At 36.8% G+C, this 18,112-nt stretch overlaps 1 protein-coding gene across 1 annotated transcript; it reads left to right on the top strand.

The window, feature by feature from the left end:
• The first annotated feature begins 16,617 nt into the window (after window positions 1-16,617).
• LOC149811290 (pentatricopeptide repeat-containing protein At2g01510, mitochondrial-like) lies at window positions 16,618-17,334 on the top strand. Its single transcript, XM_089993844.1, has one exon. It carries the CDS (start codon window positions 16,618-16,620, stop codon window positions 17,332-17,334), a length of 717 nt encoding a protein of 238 aa, XP_089849970.1.
• Window positions 17,335-18,112: the final 778 nt, after the last annotated feature.

Below are 18,112 nucleotides of genomic sequence, written 5' to 3'. Positions count from 1 at the left end.
AGAGTCTTAGTATTCTCACGATTTTTCTAAAACCGCAATATCCAAGATTCTCACACTAAAGAAGAGACATCAAGGAAACATAGATTACATTGTTCTTAAATTCTTTTTATCTTATTATTAATTTATCTCTTTTAATTTGCAATTCAACATGCAGAATTAATAACGCAAATCAACATGCAAAGCTCTTCATGTGACCACAACCCGTGGCAATATAGAATAATGCAATAAGACAATAATTACACATTTTGATCTTTGCAATGCATTTAACAACTAAAACAAAGAGCAACATATGCTCAAGGCTCACACAGCCCATGATGATCCATTTGATCATCAATGCATTTATATGCAAAAATCATCAACCATATGCCACTATGCATTACTTTTACATGTTTTTCAATGCACATTAGGACTCTTGAAAGAGCTCTTAAATACCTATGGAAGAGTTCAAGAGGATTTGAGAGACTAAGAGTTCTTTTTAACAAAATTTTGAAAAGTCAAACTTGAAGAGTTTTAAAATTTTCAGAAAACTCATATAAAAGAGTTTTATTTTTATAAGAGTTCTCTCTCTCCAGCCCTTTTAGATGAGCTGGAGAAGGGGGGGTGTCACCCCCTCTCACCTTTTTTATTTATAACAAAACAAAAGAAAAAAATAAGAGAGAAGAGAGAGAAAAAGAAAGGGAAGAGAGAGAGAAAAGAGAGAAAAAGAGGGAAAAAGAGAGGAAGAAGAAGAAGGAGATTCAATCTTCTTCAGCCATCAAATCCATGTTTCTTTTTAATCTACATGTATGGTACGGGTTTCTCTCTTATTTTGGATGAGAAAAAGAACATGGATTGGATTTCCATTTAATGTTTTTGAGAAAAATCCATGGGAAAGGAGTAAATCTAGTTTTTTACTCTAAATTACATGGATGAGATTTTGTAAATCCTCTTTCATGGAGGTATTTTCAATTTTACACTCCTAGCCACAAAGAAATTTTTGTGCATGACATATTTACACCAAAACAAAATTTTATTTTATGGTAAATACAATTTATTATGTGTTTGCTCATGATAGATTTGGTTTTTCATGAATATCCTATTGAAGGACTGTTGGATGTTGTTGTTTTGTTCATGCACGCATGTCATGTTGAGAAGTTTTGATTATGCATGTGTCTTGATTGAGCATAAGAGCATATATACATGTGTGAGGAGTGAATCGGTCCATGCATGCATAGCAGTTTATGATGATGCGCATTAATGTATACATGAAACAGGAAATTTGCACATACATATGTTGTTTCAATAGGACTGTGTATATGCAGGCTTTTAAAAAAAAACATGATACATAATTTTTTTTATATGTCGCGAGGCAGTCGACCCAAGCCGACTGAGTCAGCTGGGTGCAGCTGAATGTGCACTTAAAAAAAATAGGTTTTAAAACAGTGGGGCCCAGTCGACCTGCAGTCAGCTGGGTTGAGGCACTGACCCAGCTGATCGGGTCGGCTGGGTGGGGTTTGGCTGCGTGCCGTACCCAACCGATCAACGGGGTCACATGTTTAATATATATATATATATATATATATATATATATATATATATGTGTGTGTGTGTGTGTGTGTGTGTGTGTGTGTGTGTGTGTGTGTGTGTGTGTGTTGTGTGTGTTTTCTAAATTCTCAGATTTTATTAATTGTGTACTTCAATGCATGTTAAAAATGGATTTTCATATGCTTTAACTAGGTAACATGTGCACAAACAGTATGTCATTTTAAGTCTTGGCTTCGAGTACATGCCTAACGTGAGCATAGTCAGTTAGGTGAATAATTCTCAAACTTGTGGATGAGCTTGGCAGTATGCATGCAAAAGAACAATCGGTTTCACCATCTTGCATATTATATATCATGCTTACTCAAATTCACATTTCAAGGCTGCACTTTATGATTATATGTTATGCATATATTAAATTGATGCATTTGGCACGTGCACCATTACTTGAGTGATCACAGGTGTGATTAAAGTGTGTGTTGTGCAAAAGTATTTGTTCAATACTGAGGTGCTACCCACCCTGAATCACCTCTATAATCTGAAGCAGGACACTGAAAAGACCAGAGATTTTATCCACAGATGGAGATCCACTTGCAATCAAATGAAGGATCTGATATCAGAAGGGCATGCATTGTCGGTCATCCTGAATAATTTTTCCCAACCTTTGAGAGGCCTGATCTCTACTTCCCCAGCACAATCTTTCATTGAATTGATAAAATGAGTTGAATGGCTCAAGATGGGAATAGAGAATGAAGTATATGAAAGCCTCACACTCTCAAAGAGCAATTCAGATACCAAGAAGAAGTCAAACTTCACATTCTCTGTGAATGTTACCAGCAACAACAATGACAAAAGCAAAAGAGGTGGCAGAAAGAACCACACCGGCGGATCAGGGAACTCAAATCCTGGCAGAGATGATCATACATGGCAAGAATACCGAATCAACAGGCAGAATGACAACCCTCCTGCCAGCATCCAATTAGAATTAAAACCCCAAGGGAGACCAAAGCATGATAGTTGGGGATACGACCACAATTTTACTCTCTTAGAACAACCGCTCGAGCAAGTTCTGGAATACATGATAGCCAAAGGGATGGTTAGACTCCCCAAGATAGCGGATTCTCCTGTGACCATCAGAAGGTTTAAAGATCAGTTCTGCAAGTTTCATCAGACAATGGGTCACGACACCGAGCATTGTTTCGTCTTTAAGAATATCGTTCAAGACTACATTGATATGAATCTCCTCGTTGAAAATGAAAAGGAGAGCTAGTCATCTTGACTGAGCTCTTTTCTCAATCAGTCGAGAAGCTGACAATGCTAGCATCTTTTGAAGGGATAATACAATCCCATTTATTTTTCCTTGATTTGTCATCTTTCCTTCAATGCATTAATAAAATTATCAATTTTCCTCATAAGCTTGTTCTTCTTCTCTGCAAAATATCTCTTGTAAGGAATGGCCTCTCTCAGGGTGTCTCTCTAATCAATCAAGAGGTCAGTCGCTTTGTCAAATATCTTCCTTTTATCCAAATTTCTTTCCCCTATTATACTGGGGCATTATTTTGAAAATTATCTTCAAAACATCCTGTATGCAGGCAGGATCAAACAAATCTCTCATTTTGCATGCATGTGCATTCATTTACATCATTTTGTATTCATTTGCATTTGTATGCATTCATTCACATTCATTTGCATCAAATTCATTTACCCTTCAGATTAAGGGATAAACTTGAACTACCCATTCAGGATAAGGGATAAATCCTGAGACCCCGACAATCATTCTCGTCATAATTCTCAAATATTTTGAGAGCGCCGGTCTTTTCCAAAAAAATTCAAATCTTAATTTAAAAAAAAAAAGAGTTCATTTTCAAAATCAAGTGCTCAAACTGGTATATTCTCAAAATCTAGTTCAAGCTTGAGAGTCGCCTACTAAGGTTCCTAAATTATGCTCTTTCTTGGGACTTTCCAATTAGTATCAGTGATTCATCAAGGGATATTCACAAATCGTTGTGATGCTTACAGATCTGCTGAAGAAAGATAAACATGGTTGTGGTTTGATGCATGCCAAAAAGCTTTTGATAGGTTAAAGTGTGCCTTGACTGAAGAATCAATGCTAAGGTTGCTCGACTGTTAGCAGTCGTTTGAATTGCAAACTGATGCATCTGACTTCACAATCGGAGGGGTGTTGCTTAAGGAAGGACATCCCATTGCGTTTGCGAGTCGAAAGTTGAACGACGTCGAGCGTCGATACACTGTGCATGAGCGCGAGATGTTGGCGGTCGTGCATTGTCTCTGCACATGGAGGCACTATCTTTTGGGGTCACAATTCATTGTGTGCACTGACAATATTGCGACAAGCTACTTCCAGACTCAGAAGAAGCCGAGTCCAAGACATGCTTGCTGTCTTGGATTTCTTGGCAGAATTTGATATGGTCCTTAACTATAAGCCTGAAAGGACCAATGTTGTTGCTAATGCCTTGAGTCGGAAGGTGGAGCTTGCGGCTTTGCTCACTTGAGACATCAATGTTAGCCAACCGATGAGCAACCTTCTCAAGCAAGTTTGAGAAGCTTTAAAGAGTGATCCAACGACCCAACAGTTGATCACGTTGGTAAAAGAAGGAAAGATGCAAAGATTTTGGTTAGAGGACGATTTGTTTCGTTCAACGGGCGATCATCTATATATCTCGCGACAGGGTACTCAGTGAAGGCGTTTGATGCACGAGTGCCATGATACCATTTGGGCGGGTAACCCAGGACAACAAAGAATATTGGCATTATTGGAACATATATTCTATTGGCCGCAGATGCGCAATGATGTGGATGCTTATATGCGGATTTGCTTGTCCAGTAAGACAAACCCATCAACTAAAGACCCAGTGGACTACTGAAGACCCTACCAGTGCCAAGCTGCCTGTGGGAGTGCATTACCATGGACTTCATCATGAGCTTGTCAAAAGCTCAAGGTTGCAGTTCTATCTATGTGGTTGTGGATAGGTTTTTAAAGTATGTTATCTTTGTGCCTGCCCCTGCCACCTGCTCAGCTGTCGATACTACTAAGTTGTTCATGCGAAATGTAATCAAGTATTAAGGAATCTTTGAGAGTATCGTCAATGATCGTGATACCCACTTCACTGGCAAATTTTGGCAAAAAGTATTTCACTTGATTAGAACAAACTTGCATTCAGCACGAGTTTTCATCCCCAAACTGATGGGCAGACAAAGAGAATCAATGGCATGCTAGAGGAATATCTATGATACTTTGTTAGTGCCAGTCAAAGAAATTGGTTTGATTTACTTGATGCTGCTCAATTCTACTGCAACCACCAAAAGAGTGAGTCATCCGGGCATAGTTCATTCGAATTTACAACTGGACAATAGCCACAAACTCCACACTCACTTACTGTGTGAGGACGTGGCAAAGTGCCTTATGCATACCAATTCGTCAGGAACTAGTAAGATCAGATAGAGTTAGCGAAGACATATTTGAACAAGGCGATCAAGCGCATGAAAAAATGGGCAGATAAGAAACATCAGTCAGCAGAATTTTATGTTAAAGACAAGGTGTTGGCAAAGCTCTTTCCCGATCATACAACTATCTTTAGGGTCCACTACCGATGTCTTATTCACAAGTATGAAGACCCCTTCACCATCACCAAGCATGTTGGGAACTTGGCGTATCGGCTGGACTTGCCATCAAACTTTCAAGTACATCCGGTCTTTTACATATGCAACCTGAAGTCGTTTCATGAAGATGAAGGAAACCCTCAATAAAGCATGTCTCAACATGCTCCCATTCCATATCGTACACCATCAACGGTCAGCGTCCCAAGCAGAGAACCAAAAGTCATCCTCAACTACTCCAACAACTATCTCAGTGAAGTCAAAAAGTACCTAGTGCAGTGGAAAGGTCTGCCAGAATGTGAAGCCACCTGAGAGAAAGCTACCCACATGTTTCAACATCGTTAGTAGGGGTGGCAATTGGGTCGGGTTGGAGGGTTGGCGGGTCATGTCGGTGGGTTGGCGGGCCAGCATACCTCAACATGAACCCGACCCGTTTATTAAACGGGTGGGTTGTGGCAAACACGAACCCGACCCATTTATTAAACGGGTAACCCGACATGACACAGTTAACCCATTTAATAAATGGGTCAGGTCGGGTAAACGGGTTGGCAGGCAGGTTGGCGGGTCGGGTTCAGGGTTTTACAATGAAAAGTTTACGGGTTGGTGGGTTGATGGGTTGGCGGGTTACCGGGCGGGTTAGCGAGCGGGTTAGCAGGTAGGTTGGCGGGTCGGGTTTGGGTAAACGGGTTGACCCACCCACCTAACCCATTTATTAAACGGGTTGGCATACCCCTAACATGAACCCGACCGATTTAATTAACACATTAGGGGGGTCGACCCGTTTATGACATGAACCCGTTTAAGCCAAACCCGAACCCCGCTAAGAAGTGGGTTGGCGGGTCGTGTTAGAAATTGCCACCCCTAATCGTCAGCTTGTGGAGGAATACTATGAATAATTGATATCGAGGATAGCACCAACTTAGGCAGAGGAGCGTGTTTCGAACTGCCATGTTTTCACATTTTTGTTTTTGATGTATATACCTCTTTGGCAAGTGTCCCCAAAAGGCCTTATGGCTTAAGAACCCCATGTATCGAGCCCCTTGCTATCTTTGTGATTGTGCATGCGTGTACTATGTTAAAAGTTGTAATCTCATAGACAATCTCTTATGTTAAAACCCCATCATATATAATCTTTTTCCAGTTTAGTTACAATAGGATAGCTAGTTAATAGGTAGTTTAGTTTTTTTTTAGCTCTTTACTTTTTGGACTAATTTGAGCTTATGCTTTTTGACCAAGTCAAAAAGCAAAAGCCAAATAAGACAAACTTGAACTTATGCTTTTTGACTAAGTCAAAAAACATAATTCAAGAAAGAGTCGTTGGACCTCTCTCTAAGCCACTTTAACACTTGTATAAATATGGGGCAACACCCCATGCTTTTGTATTCTTTTTGGATGTGGGTTTTCCCCATTTGAATGAAGTATTTTATTTTTTCCTCATAGTGTATATACTCTTTTGAGTATTCCTTGTGAGTGTATTGAATAAACTCTTGTGTTCATTAAGAGATCCTTTGTGAGCTTGCTTTTGTAGTTTCCGTTTGAGACTCTATTTCCTTTCATGGTATCAAAGCAAGGTTGAAGCAAGTTGTTTCGATGTATTGGAAATTATGCCACATGAGTTTCTTGCAAGAAGGTGATTTTCCTTGAAGTAGTGATCGTGTGGAGGCATAAAAAGCTTAAAGAAATAGTTATACTCACCATTCATGGTAGAGTATCCTTCCATTTTTCTCTTCTCTTTTCTCTCTTACTTATTTTCCCAAATATTGTAAAATGGATGACAATGATAATGTCACCATCAAGCCCATCAAACTAAATGATTCCAACTGTCACATGGGCTTCTATTATGAAGCATCTTATATGGGGAAAGGGTTTGTGGAGATTAGTAGATGGAACCAATGATGAACCTACTCTAATTCTTACAAAATATGAGGGGGAAAGAGAAATACCTCTCACGGAAGTAGAAAAAGTTAAGGCCATATCTACTTACGAGAAAATATGAAAAGAATGGCGTATGGGACATGCCAAAATCATGTCTTGGCTTATCTCAAGTGTTGATATAAAGAAATGCTCAAGTTTAGAAAATTTTGGGCATGCAAACAAAGCATGGGACTATCTTAAGATAATGTATTCTCTTAAGGATATTGCACATGTGTGTAATCTTCAAATTAAAGTAAGAAATATGGTTCAAGGAGACAAGAGCATTAGAGAATATTATAATGGTTTGTCAGAGTTATGAGAAGAATTAGCTCTTCTTGAACCAAAGTGGCATTGCCCACAAGATATTGAACTCCGCCAAAACCAAATCAATGCAGAACACTTTTTTCATTTTATTAGTGAATTAAGATCAAAATTTGAATCCACTAAGTTTATTCTTCTCCATCGTGGAAAAGTACCTTCAATTGAAGATACAATAGAGGAATTGAGTATAGAAGAGAATAGACTAAAAAGTAGAATTGCTAAAGGCGATGACGACTTAGTTCTAGCCATCTCAAAACCTGAAAACTTTGTCAAGACTTACAAACCTCCCAACTATGGAAGAGGAAATGATGATTTTGAGAAAAAAAATCATTTGCTACTATTGTTGTGAACCTAGACATGTGAAAACTCACTGTCCAAAATTAAAGAGACCTTATGAGAAAAAAATTGCCTACGTCGGACCACCACAAGAATATAGCGAAACCTCAATTGAAAGTATGTTCACTCAATTGGTGGAAGCACTTCGACTTCTACTCAAGAGAGCATCTTCATGTATAGGAGCCACAGTCTCTTCCATAAGCACCTCTGATCCAGGTACTCTATGGCTTCTTGATTCAGGCGCTTATTTTCACATGACTCCAAATATAAAAATATTATCTGAATGTCATAACTCAAATGGATCCAATGTTTTTATTGTCGATGGAACATCACTAGAAATTGAAGCAATAAGGAATTTTGAAAAAGTTTTTCAAAACTTAAAAGGATTTCATATTCCATGAATTAGATATATTCCCAAATTAAATCTCAATTTATTGTCTGTTTCTCAGCTATCTTACCATAGATATAATGTTTCTTTCTCCTCTCGTGGTTGTCGAGTGCAGGATCACCAGTCAGAGAAGCTGATTGAGGAAGGTCATAGAGAAGGATGCTTATACTACATGGACTTTTTGGAAATTCTCAAGAATATATTTTGTTGTAATGTTCAGAAAATGAACTTGAATATATGGTTTAGGAGACTTGGTCATCCTAGCATATCCAAGCTTCATCTGTTTCTAAATATGGAAAATTTTTGTAAATCTAAAACATTTAATTGTGAAGAATATATTTTAGGAAAAATAAAGAGATTACCTTTTCAAGGAAGAAATTTTGTTTCATCTTGACCTTTTGAGTCAGTGCATTCAAATGTATGGGGTCCTACACCAGTTATGTCTGAAGGGTTTTTTTTTATATTATGTCATTTTTGTAGATGATTTTATAAGGCATACTTAAATTTACTTTCTAAAAAATAAATCTGAAGTATTTTTTCACTTTCAAATATTTCATAAGCTAGTTAAGAATCAATTTAAGAATGATATCTCTATCTTTCACAATGATTCAAGGGGAGAGTTTTTGTCAAAAAAATTTAGCAATTATTTTAATCTACATGGTATTTTACATCAAAAGTCATGTCCATATACTCCACAGCAAAATGGTTTAGCAGAATGAAAACATAGACACATTATAGAAACAACAAGAACTCTACTCAATACTCATCAAGTTCCTAAAATTTTTTGGGTCAAAGCTACGCTAACCGCAGTATATCTCATTAATAGAATGTCATCATCTTTGTTAAAAAATATATCACTTGTTGAAAAACTTTTCAAACAAATTCTAGATTATTCACGATTAAGAGTATTTGGTTGCAAATATTTTATTTTCTCCAACAAAAATGGCAAGCTTTCCCCTTGGACAATTCCTTGTGCATTCCTTGGTTATGCAAGCAATTAGAAAGGCTATAGATGCCTTGAACTCAAAACTACGAAGTTATATGTTTCACGAAATGTCACTTTTCTTAAAAATGAAAGTTTCTTTAAAACTAAAAACCCTAGAGAGGTTGATGAATAATCCTTCTTGTTGGACTTAGTTCTAGAAATTAATGAAGAAAAAGTTGATCAAGAAGATCAAAATAGTATAATCAACATTGAAACATTTCATCCAGATTGCATTCAATACTTTAGGCATGGAAATCTAGAGCAACCTTGTGCTTTAGAAAAATATATTAAAGCACATGATCAAATATAAACCAGAAAATCTTCTAGAGTGTCAAGAGTGCCTGGAAAATTTGTATCCTATGAATCTTTTTCACCAACACATCAAGCATATATTGGGCTATTAGACTCCTATATAGAACCTTCAAACTATAATTCAGCAAAAGAACATTCAGAATGAGTCGAAGCTATGACAATTGAGTTAAATGCCTTGAAAAAGGCAAACACGTGGACTGTTCAAGATATTTCACTTGGGGAAAAGCCCATTGGATGTCGATGGGTATACAAAATTAAACCTAAAAGTGATGGCACTCTTGAACACTTTAAAGCTTGACTAGTCGCCAAAGGCTATTCTCAAAAATATAGAATAGACCACGAAGAAATCTTTACACCAGTCGCTAGAATGATCATTGTAAGAACTCTAATAGCCCTTGCTTCCATAAAGAAATGGCATATCTTTCAAATGGATATCAAGAATGCATTTCTCAATGGAAGTCTAGCAGAAGAAGTTTATATGGAACCACCTTCTGGCATAGACATTCTCCAAGGAAAAGTTTTTCGGTTACATAAAGCCTTATATGGTCTTAAGCAAACCCCTAAGGCTTGGTATGATAAATTCAGTAAGGTTATGCTTCATTTTGGCTTTCAATTTTATCTTACTGACACAACTTTGTTTATTAAGAAATCTAATGCAGGGATCATCATTCTTCTTCTCTATCTGGACGATATGATTATCATAGGAAGTGATAAACAGGGAGTTGACAATATCAAAAAATTTCTCAAAACCAACTTTGAAATGAGTGATTTAGGTTTTGTAAAATTTTCCTTGGTATTGAAGTAGCTTATTCTCCTAGGGGTTACTTACTAACTCAATCTAAATTTGCACTTGATATTTTTGACAAGTCAGGAATCACAGATGACAAACATATTGAAACTCCTGAAGTTGTGAACATCAAAATGAAAATTGATGATGGGAAACCTCTTGAGAACCCAACACCTTATAGACAACTTGTTGAAGCATTGTTTTACCTTTCCATCACAAGACCTGACATTACACATGTTGTCCACACAGTAAGTCAATTTCAGCATGCACCCACTACTGTTCATATGGGAGCAGTATTGCGAATTATTAGATATCTTAAAACATCTACTTGTAGAGGACTTTTTTTGTCTGTTTCTTCCTCATTAGAACTAACTGCTTATACTGATGAAGATTGGAGAGGTGATCCAAATGATCGACACTTAACTACTGAGCTTTATGTGTTTTTAGGAGAATCTTTGATCTCTTGGAGATATAAGAAGCAACAAAAGGTCTCTCTTTCATCAATCAAAACTGAGTACAGAGTCATTGCTACAACCACCATGGAAGTAGTCTGGTTGAGGCGCCTGCTTCAAGATATGGGTATTGAGAGCACAAAAGCATCACGACTATGTTGTGACAATAAAAGTTTCATTTACATTGCCAGTAATTGGACATTTCATGAATGAACCAAGCATATCAAAATGGACTGCCACTGCGTGCATGAGAAATTTTTACATAGCACCATTGAGTATTCATATGTCTCCTCAGAATATCAACTGCAGACTTTTTTTTATCAAACCTCTTGCTGCTCCACGGTTTCATTTTCTTTTGGACAAACTTTCGGTTGTCCAACTGTAAGTTTGAGGGGGAGTGTTACAAGCTATAATCTCATAGACAATCTCATATATTAAAATCCCATCATATGTAATCTTTTTCCACTTTAGTTACAATAGGATAACTAGTTAATAGGTAGTTTAGTTTTTTTTTAGTTCTTTACTTTTTGGACTAATTTGAGCTTATGCTTTTTTATCAAGTCAAAAAGCAAAAGCCAAATAAGACAAACTTAAACTTATGCTTTTTGACTAAGTCAAAAAGCATAATTCAAGAAAGAGTTGTTGAACCTTCCAACGGCTCTATTAGAGTCGTTGGAGAGTCCAACAACTCTCTCTAAGCCACTTTAACACTTGTATAAATATAGGGCAACACCCCATGCTTTTGTATTCTTTTTGAATGTGGGTTTTCCCCACTTGAATGAAGTATTTTCTTTTTTCCTCTTAGTGTATATACTCTTTTGAGTATTCTTTGTGAGTATATTGAATGAACTCTTGTGTTCATTAAGAGATCCTTTGTGAGCTTGCTTTTAGAGTTTCCATTTGAGGCTCTATTTCCTTTCATACTCTTGCTTCTGCTCCTACGTGTGTTGTGAGTTGATTGTGCGTTTAAAAGGCCTACTTTCGATGTTTGTGATTACCCAAAGCTATGTCATGAGGGCCTTTGCTTTTAAGCCTGTGACAGTTATTGTCACAGACCGAGCCTTCGAAATGGGGCATGTGCAGTGAGGAGCTCTATTGAGTGAAAAATGCATCGAGTATAGGAAGGTACAGTATGCGTTGGCTTGATCGGTGACGTGAGGTGGTAGCATGGCATGAGATAGGCAGCAGTTTCGTCATTGGTGCGACGGCGTGTGACAACACAAATATGGAGCGTTGTTTGGTTAAGCAGTGCCAGCGGATTAGAGGATGTTGCCTTTAAGAATTTGGTTAAGGACCTCTTGACTTGCTCCCACCTGTAGTGTTTGGACGCACGGGGGTGCATGTGAGTTAGGAATAATTTTCTCAGAGATCACCTTAGGTGGTTCCAACCGAGTATGGTGACTTGGAGGTTAGGCGAGTGAATGCCTAGGCACCGGCAAACGGGTCTAGGTGGTGCTCTTCATTATGACATGGAATCATCAATTGGTCTTCGGACTGGAGGTCGTAAGGCCTTGTCCCTTTGATGGTAAGGATATGCTGGGGGCGTGCCTATGGGGTCATGATACGCTCCATGACAGGTGAGGCTAAGGCATTTGTGCATTGTTTGGAGGTGCTAGTCGGTATGGGATGGCTATGCACGGAAGTGGCATGGACCAGGTAGAATACGCATTTGGAGATGCGCTTGATCAGCTTTTGCTAGGCAACTATGCACGGAGTAGTGCACAGGGCTAATGAAATAATTCAACACATGAAAAAGTATTGGTGCGCGACCCTTGACCGTTAGGCTGGCCACACTAGGCAATCTGATGCGTCGTGGGTTTGCAAAAATTTCTATGCCTATGACAGTTACGATATTGGTTATTGACACATGACACTATTAAAATATAGTGTATATGTTTTTGTATATAGCTGATGTACGTATATTTATTCAATATAGGTATATTAAGGGCATTTTAGTCATTTTATATCCTCTAATAAATACAGTCTAAAAGGGATTGTATAGTCATTTCATATTCTCAAACCTCTTAAATACTTGAGTTACCTCGTATAAAAAATGTAATAATGTCGCATAAAATATGTGCAAGCGAACTTTTTTTTAATCTCGAACCTCCAAACATCACAAATACTGGAGTTACTTCACATAAAAAAATCCTAAATTCGCATAAAAATCTATGATTTTTTTTAACTCAAACCAAGAAACTGTGTAAATACCTAAGTTACTTTGCATAAAAAAATAAAATAAAAAATTTGTGAATGTCTTTTAAAATTTAAAACGTGCATCTTTTTTCTGCAATTGAGATGCTAGTACCAGGTCTAGATTAGGGTTATTTTTTCTCATGGTTATTTTCGATTTGGTACCAGTGACTCAAAATTTTTGCTTTTTTTAAGAACAAAATCTAGGGTTCTTCACAGTCCCCAAAATCCCTTCTACACAATTGTTGAGTTTTTTTTATCTCTGATGACTTTTTCTGTCATTTTTATCCCAAAACATGTGCCCATATTTTAAGTTCACAATGGTTTACGGGGAAAGATAAAACTTAAAGACATTTGTAGATAATATCTGGAAAGGAAAGCTTGTAGGAGAACACATCCACTTTACAAAAAAATGCTCACGCATAAAAGAAATCCCCCATCTTGTAACCTCCCCCAACCGATTTTACATAGTCTGCATGCCACTTGCATAAAAAATTTCCAATGAATTAGCCTGAATATATCTCATTGGTAAAAAAAAGTTGAGCATGGCCACACATATTCGACCAAAAAATTAGGAAGAATGGCTACCATTAACAGTAGGTACACGCTTCTACAAATGCTACCAAAAACCCATAGCATGAAACACCCTCCAACACAGTGCAAACACTGAGCGGAAGAAAGAAAGGACTCTTCTTCTTCTTCTTCTTCAACAGAAATTAGGTATCCCTCACCTGCTCCCAATTGCTTCATCTCAGAGTTTTCTTCTTCCTCTCCAACAGAAATTAGGTGTCTCACCTACTCCCAATTTCTTCTTTAATCTCTTACATGTTCCCAATTGCTTCATCTCAAAGTTTTTTTCTGCTTCATATCCTTCTTCTTCTCCAACAGATATTAGGTATCTCACCTGGTCCCAATTGCTTCATCTCAGTTTTCTTCTTCTTCTTCTTCTTCTTCTTCTTCTTCTTCTTCTTCTTCTTCTTCTTCTTCTTCTTCTTCTTCTTCGACTCCGACAAAGATTATCTATCTCTCAATTGCTTCCTCTCTGCAACAACCCTAATGCTAGTCATGTTTTACTATTAGAGACTGGAAATTCTCAATAGCATTTTTCAATTAATCCAAACAAGATATGTATTGTAGCACATAGTAAAAAATTGTATGTTTTAAATAAAAAAAATTAAAAAATCAGGAAAAATTTAAAAATAATTCATAACACAAGAAACAATGATGAATAATATAAGATAAAACTACAATATCACATATCAAAACAATTATGTGCAATGAATGACACGCATAAGGCATCGAAGATTCAATAATCAAAATAATATGCTATAAATGGCATGCATATCTAACCAGAACAATGTAAATTATGAATTAATATGCACATTAAATAATGAATCTAAGCTAATAAGTAAAAAGATTCATAATAATGTGTTTACATAAAAAAAATGTAATAAAGTGTTTTTTTAATACTTAAAAATTTTACATAACCAAATTTATTTAAAATTCAAAAAAAGAAAATGAATTAGATAATGTCAAGTATCATCATCATTATTCTCTTCTTTTTTTTGAAAAAATTCTCCTTAAGTCACTCTTAAGCTCTTTAGGGATAAATATGAAATAGCCCCAAGGGACCTTCTATGCTTTTGAAAAAAAATTGAAATGAGTTCACTTAAATTGCATTTATAGTGTATCCTAAGATATGCCCCATATCGGAGTGTATCGAAAGATACACTCGTATCAAGATATGTGTGTGTATTGTATCGGAAAATCCCATAGATACGATACTTACAACACTAGACCAAACCACCAGCTAGTGATAGGTAGTTCTTTTCCAATATTTATGGTATCTAAGGTCACAAACTTGTGACAGAAAGGCTCATATACTGCCATTCACTCTTCACAATGCACAATATGCAAACAGGTCTAGGTTCCAAATCCTTTCTTTAAAGTAAATCTCTTCTTTTATTCATTGCTTAAAATTAAAAAAAAAGTGCCGATATTTGAATTAAGTTCACAATGGTTTATGGGGAAAGATAAAACTTAAAGACATTTGTAGATAATATCCGGAAAAGAAAGCTTGTCGGAAAACACATCCACTTTACAAAAAAATGTGCACGCATAAAAGAAACCCCCCATCTTGTAACCCCCCCAAGCAGATTTTACATAGTCTGCATGCCACTTGCATAAAAAATTTCCAATGAATTAGCCTGAATATATCCCATTGGTCAAAAAGGTGAGCATGGTCACACGTATTCGACCAAAAAATGAGGAAGAATGGCTACCATTAACAGCAGGTACACGCTTCTACAAATGCTACCAAAAACCCATAGCATAAAACTGTTAGAAAAATAATACATATATGTATATACTTGAATATATACATATATATATATATATATTCTTCTTAATACAAGAGTATGTATATGTATAAGCATGTGTATATAAATACATATTTAAAAGTATATATGTATATTCTTGTAATCTGTCTTTTATTTATTTATGTAATTTTTTGTTTTTATGGTTTTTAGTCTTTTTTGTCTTTTCTGTACAGTCTTTTAACAGTCATTAATTGACTGTTGTACTTGCTGCATATAGAATTAGATACTCTTAAAGAAGCTAATACTTGGAAAATTCTAACTTTACCCATTGGAAAGAAGACCATAAGTTGTAGATGGGTTTTTAAAATAAAAACTAAAAGTGATTGATCCTTGAAAAGATATAAAGTCAGGTTAGTTGCCAAAGGATACTCTCAAGAATACAGAGTAGATTACGAAGAAACTTTTGCTTCTGTTGCCAGGATAACCACTGTTCGAATGCTTGTAGCTATTTCAGCTATTAAAAATTAGAATATATTTTAAATTGATGTTAAAAATATATTTTTAAATGAAAATTTCAATGAAGAAGTATATATGGATATTCCACCTGAATTAATAATTCCTTCAGGAAAAGTGCTTAAATTAAAAAAGGCATTGTATGGGCTCAAACAAGCACCTAAAGCTTGGTTTTATACTTTTAACAATGTCGTTACAAAATATGGTTTTAAACTATGCTACACTGATACCGCCTTGTTTATTAAGAAATCTTTTGCAAGTATTCTAATTTTACTTTTATATGTTGATGATATGTTGATTACAAGTAGTGACAAAGAAGGAATCAAGAAACTAAAACAGTTTTTAAAAAATTCTTTTAAAATGATAGGTCTTGGGTTCCTAAAATACTTTCTTGGTATAGAAGTATCATACTCTAACAGGGGTACATATTGTGACAAACAAAGTTTGCTTCAAATATTATTGACAGGTCAGGACTATCATATGACAAAATTGTTGACACTCGAGAATTCAAAATGGGTACACCAAAGAAGCCCTGTTTCTTTTAATCAAATGAAGCTTTCTGGTGTCAAACCCAACTCGGTCACTATGTTGATTGTGGTATCTGCATGTGCATGCCTTGGATCTCTGCACCTGGGCAAGGAAATTCATAAGTTTATCGTTGATAGCAGAATCGAGTTTGATACTACATTATGGAATGCAGTTCTGGACATGTATGCAAAATGTGGAGACCTAAAAACTTCTAAAGCCATGCATGAAATAAACACCACCTCGCGGAACGTGATGATCTCAGGTTATGGAATGCATGGATATGGGAAAGATGCGGTGGCATTATTCTATCGCATGCAAGACGAAGGGTTTGAACCAAATCACATTACTTTTACCTGCCTCCTTTCTGCTTGTAGCCATTCTGGGCTTGTGGATGAGGGTAGGAATGCTTTTATCGCATGAAGCATATAAACATGACACCTACAGTGAAGCATTACGCTTGCATGGTCGACATGCTTGGCCGTGCAGGGTTTTTGGACGAAGTTTGCAACTTGATATCAGAGATGCAATCAGAACCAAATGACGGGGTATGGGGAGCCTTGCTGGGTGCATGTAGAATCCATAAGAACTTGGAACTAGGAGAATATGCAGCAAGTAATCTGCTTCATGTGGAGCCAGAACAGCCTGGGTATTATGTTCTCATGTCTAATGTTTACGCTGCATCTGGGAAATGGGACGAAGTGGGGAAACTGAGAGAACTGATGAAGTATAAAAGATTAAAGAAACCAGCTGCGAGTAGCATGATTGAGTTTGGTGAAGTTCATGCATTCTATTCATCAGATCGTACTCATCCTGAATTAGGAGAGCTGTATAGAAAAACAGAGACGTTGATCACCGAAATAAGAGAGCTCGGATATGTGCCAGAGCCAAGCTGCGTACTGCATGATGTTGAGGAAGATAAAGAACATATTCTCAGCTTTCACAGTGAGAAGCTAGCTCTTGCCTTTGGTTTAATGCGTACAAGTCCTGGAACACCGATACAGGTAACCAACAATCTCAAGGTTTGCTGTGATTGCCATTCTGCTTTCAAGTTTATTTCGGACATGTACAGGAGTAAGATCACCTTAAGAGATGCAAACCGTTTCCATCATTTCGAGAATGGTATTTGCTCATGCAGGGACCATTGTTAAGACTCAAATTGTCTAGCCTTTCGCTACTTTTGACACCGGAATTCTATCTGTCTTATGCTGTGCGGTTCTCAGAGTTTCTTGCTCAAGATGGCTCGGCCATGGCCCTTTCTTATTTTTCTCTTTGACCATTCTTCATTCTTTATTGGGGTTTTTCATTGTCACCCGTGATGCATCATTGACATATAACATCCCAAGTCCAGTGAATGGGAAGTATGTACAATAGAACTTAAAGAAGTCACTGTTCTGGAATGAATTCCTTATTCAATATACTACTATTTTTCCTACCATTCAGCACCGATGCTAATTTCAATTTACTAATATTTTAGAAACAGATTACGTTAGGCTCTCACTAATACCCATGTAATGTAGACGAGGAAACTGCAAGAGAATGGGTTGAGACATTCCAACTTGTGCGTAGTTTTCAAAGCAAATCCGAGATAACAACGATATGGTGGTATTTCACATATATGCAAAAGTATGTGACTGACCACTACTGCAATTAATATCTTACTAATATGTGACCGACTACTACTGCAACTAATATCATACCAACATAGCAAAACAGATAAGATCACATTGCTCTTAGTTACGACGATTCCCTCTTTCCAAATAAGATCTGTCTATCCACATCTAGGATAAAGGTAAAAATGTAAGACAAGGAGTAACTCACGATGAGTTTCATGCATTCAGAATGAACCCACCGTAACCACGGCAGAGAACTGCAAAGAAATTATTAACTACCCTCCCCAACACCTGAACTAAAAAAACTCAAACCAAA

This window comes from Nuphar pumila, chromosome 17 (assembly GCF_984573655.1).
Source record: "Nuphar pumila chromosome 17, dmNupPumi1.hap1.1, whole genome shotgun sequence".
NCBI lineage: Eukaryota > Viridiplantae > Streptophyta > Magnoliopsida > Nymphaeales > Nymphaeaceae > Nuphar > Nuphar pumila.
The sequence above is the reverse complement of the archived record's forward strand: the minus strand, read 5'-3'. Positions and strand labels throughout refer to the sequence as shown.

Bases quoted from the DNA above. Each gene is read 5' to 3' on its own strand.
- LOC149811290 (XM_089993844.1), top strand. From the start codon at position 16,618: ATGACACCTACAGTGAAGCATTACGCTTGCATGGTCGACATGCTTGGC.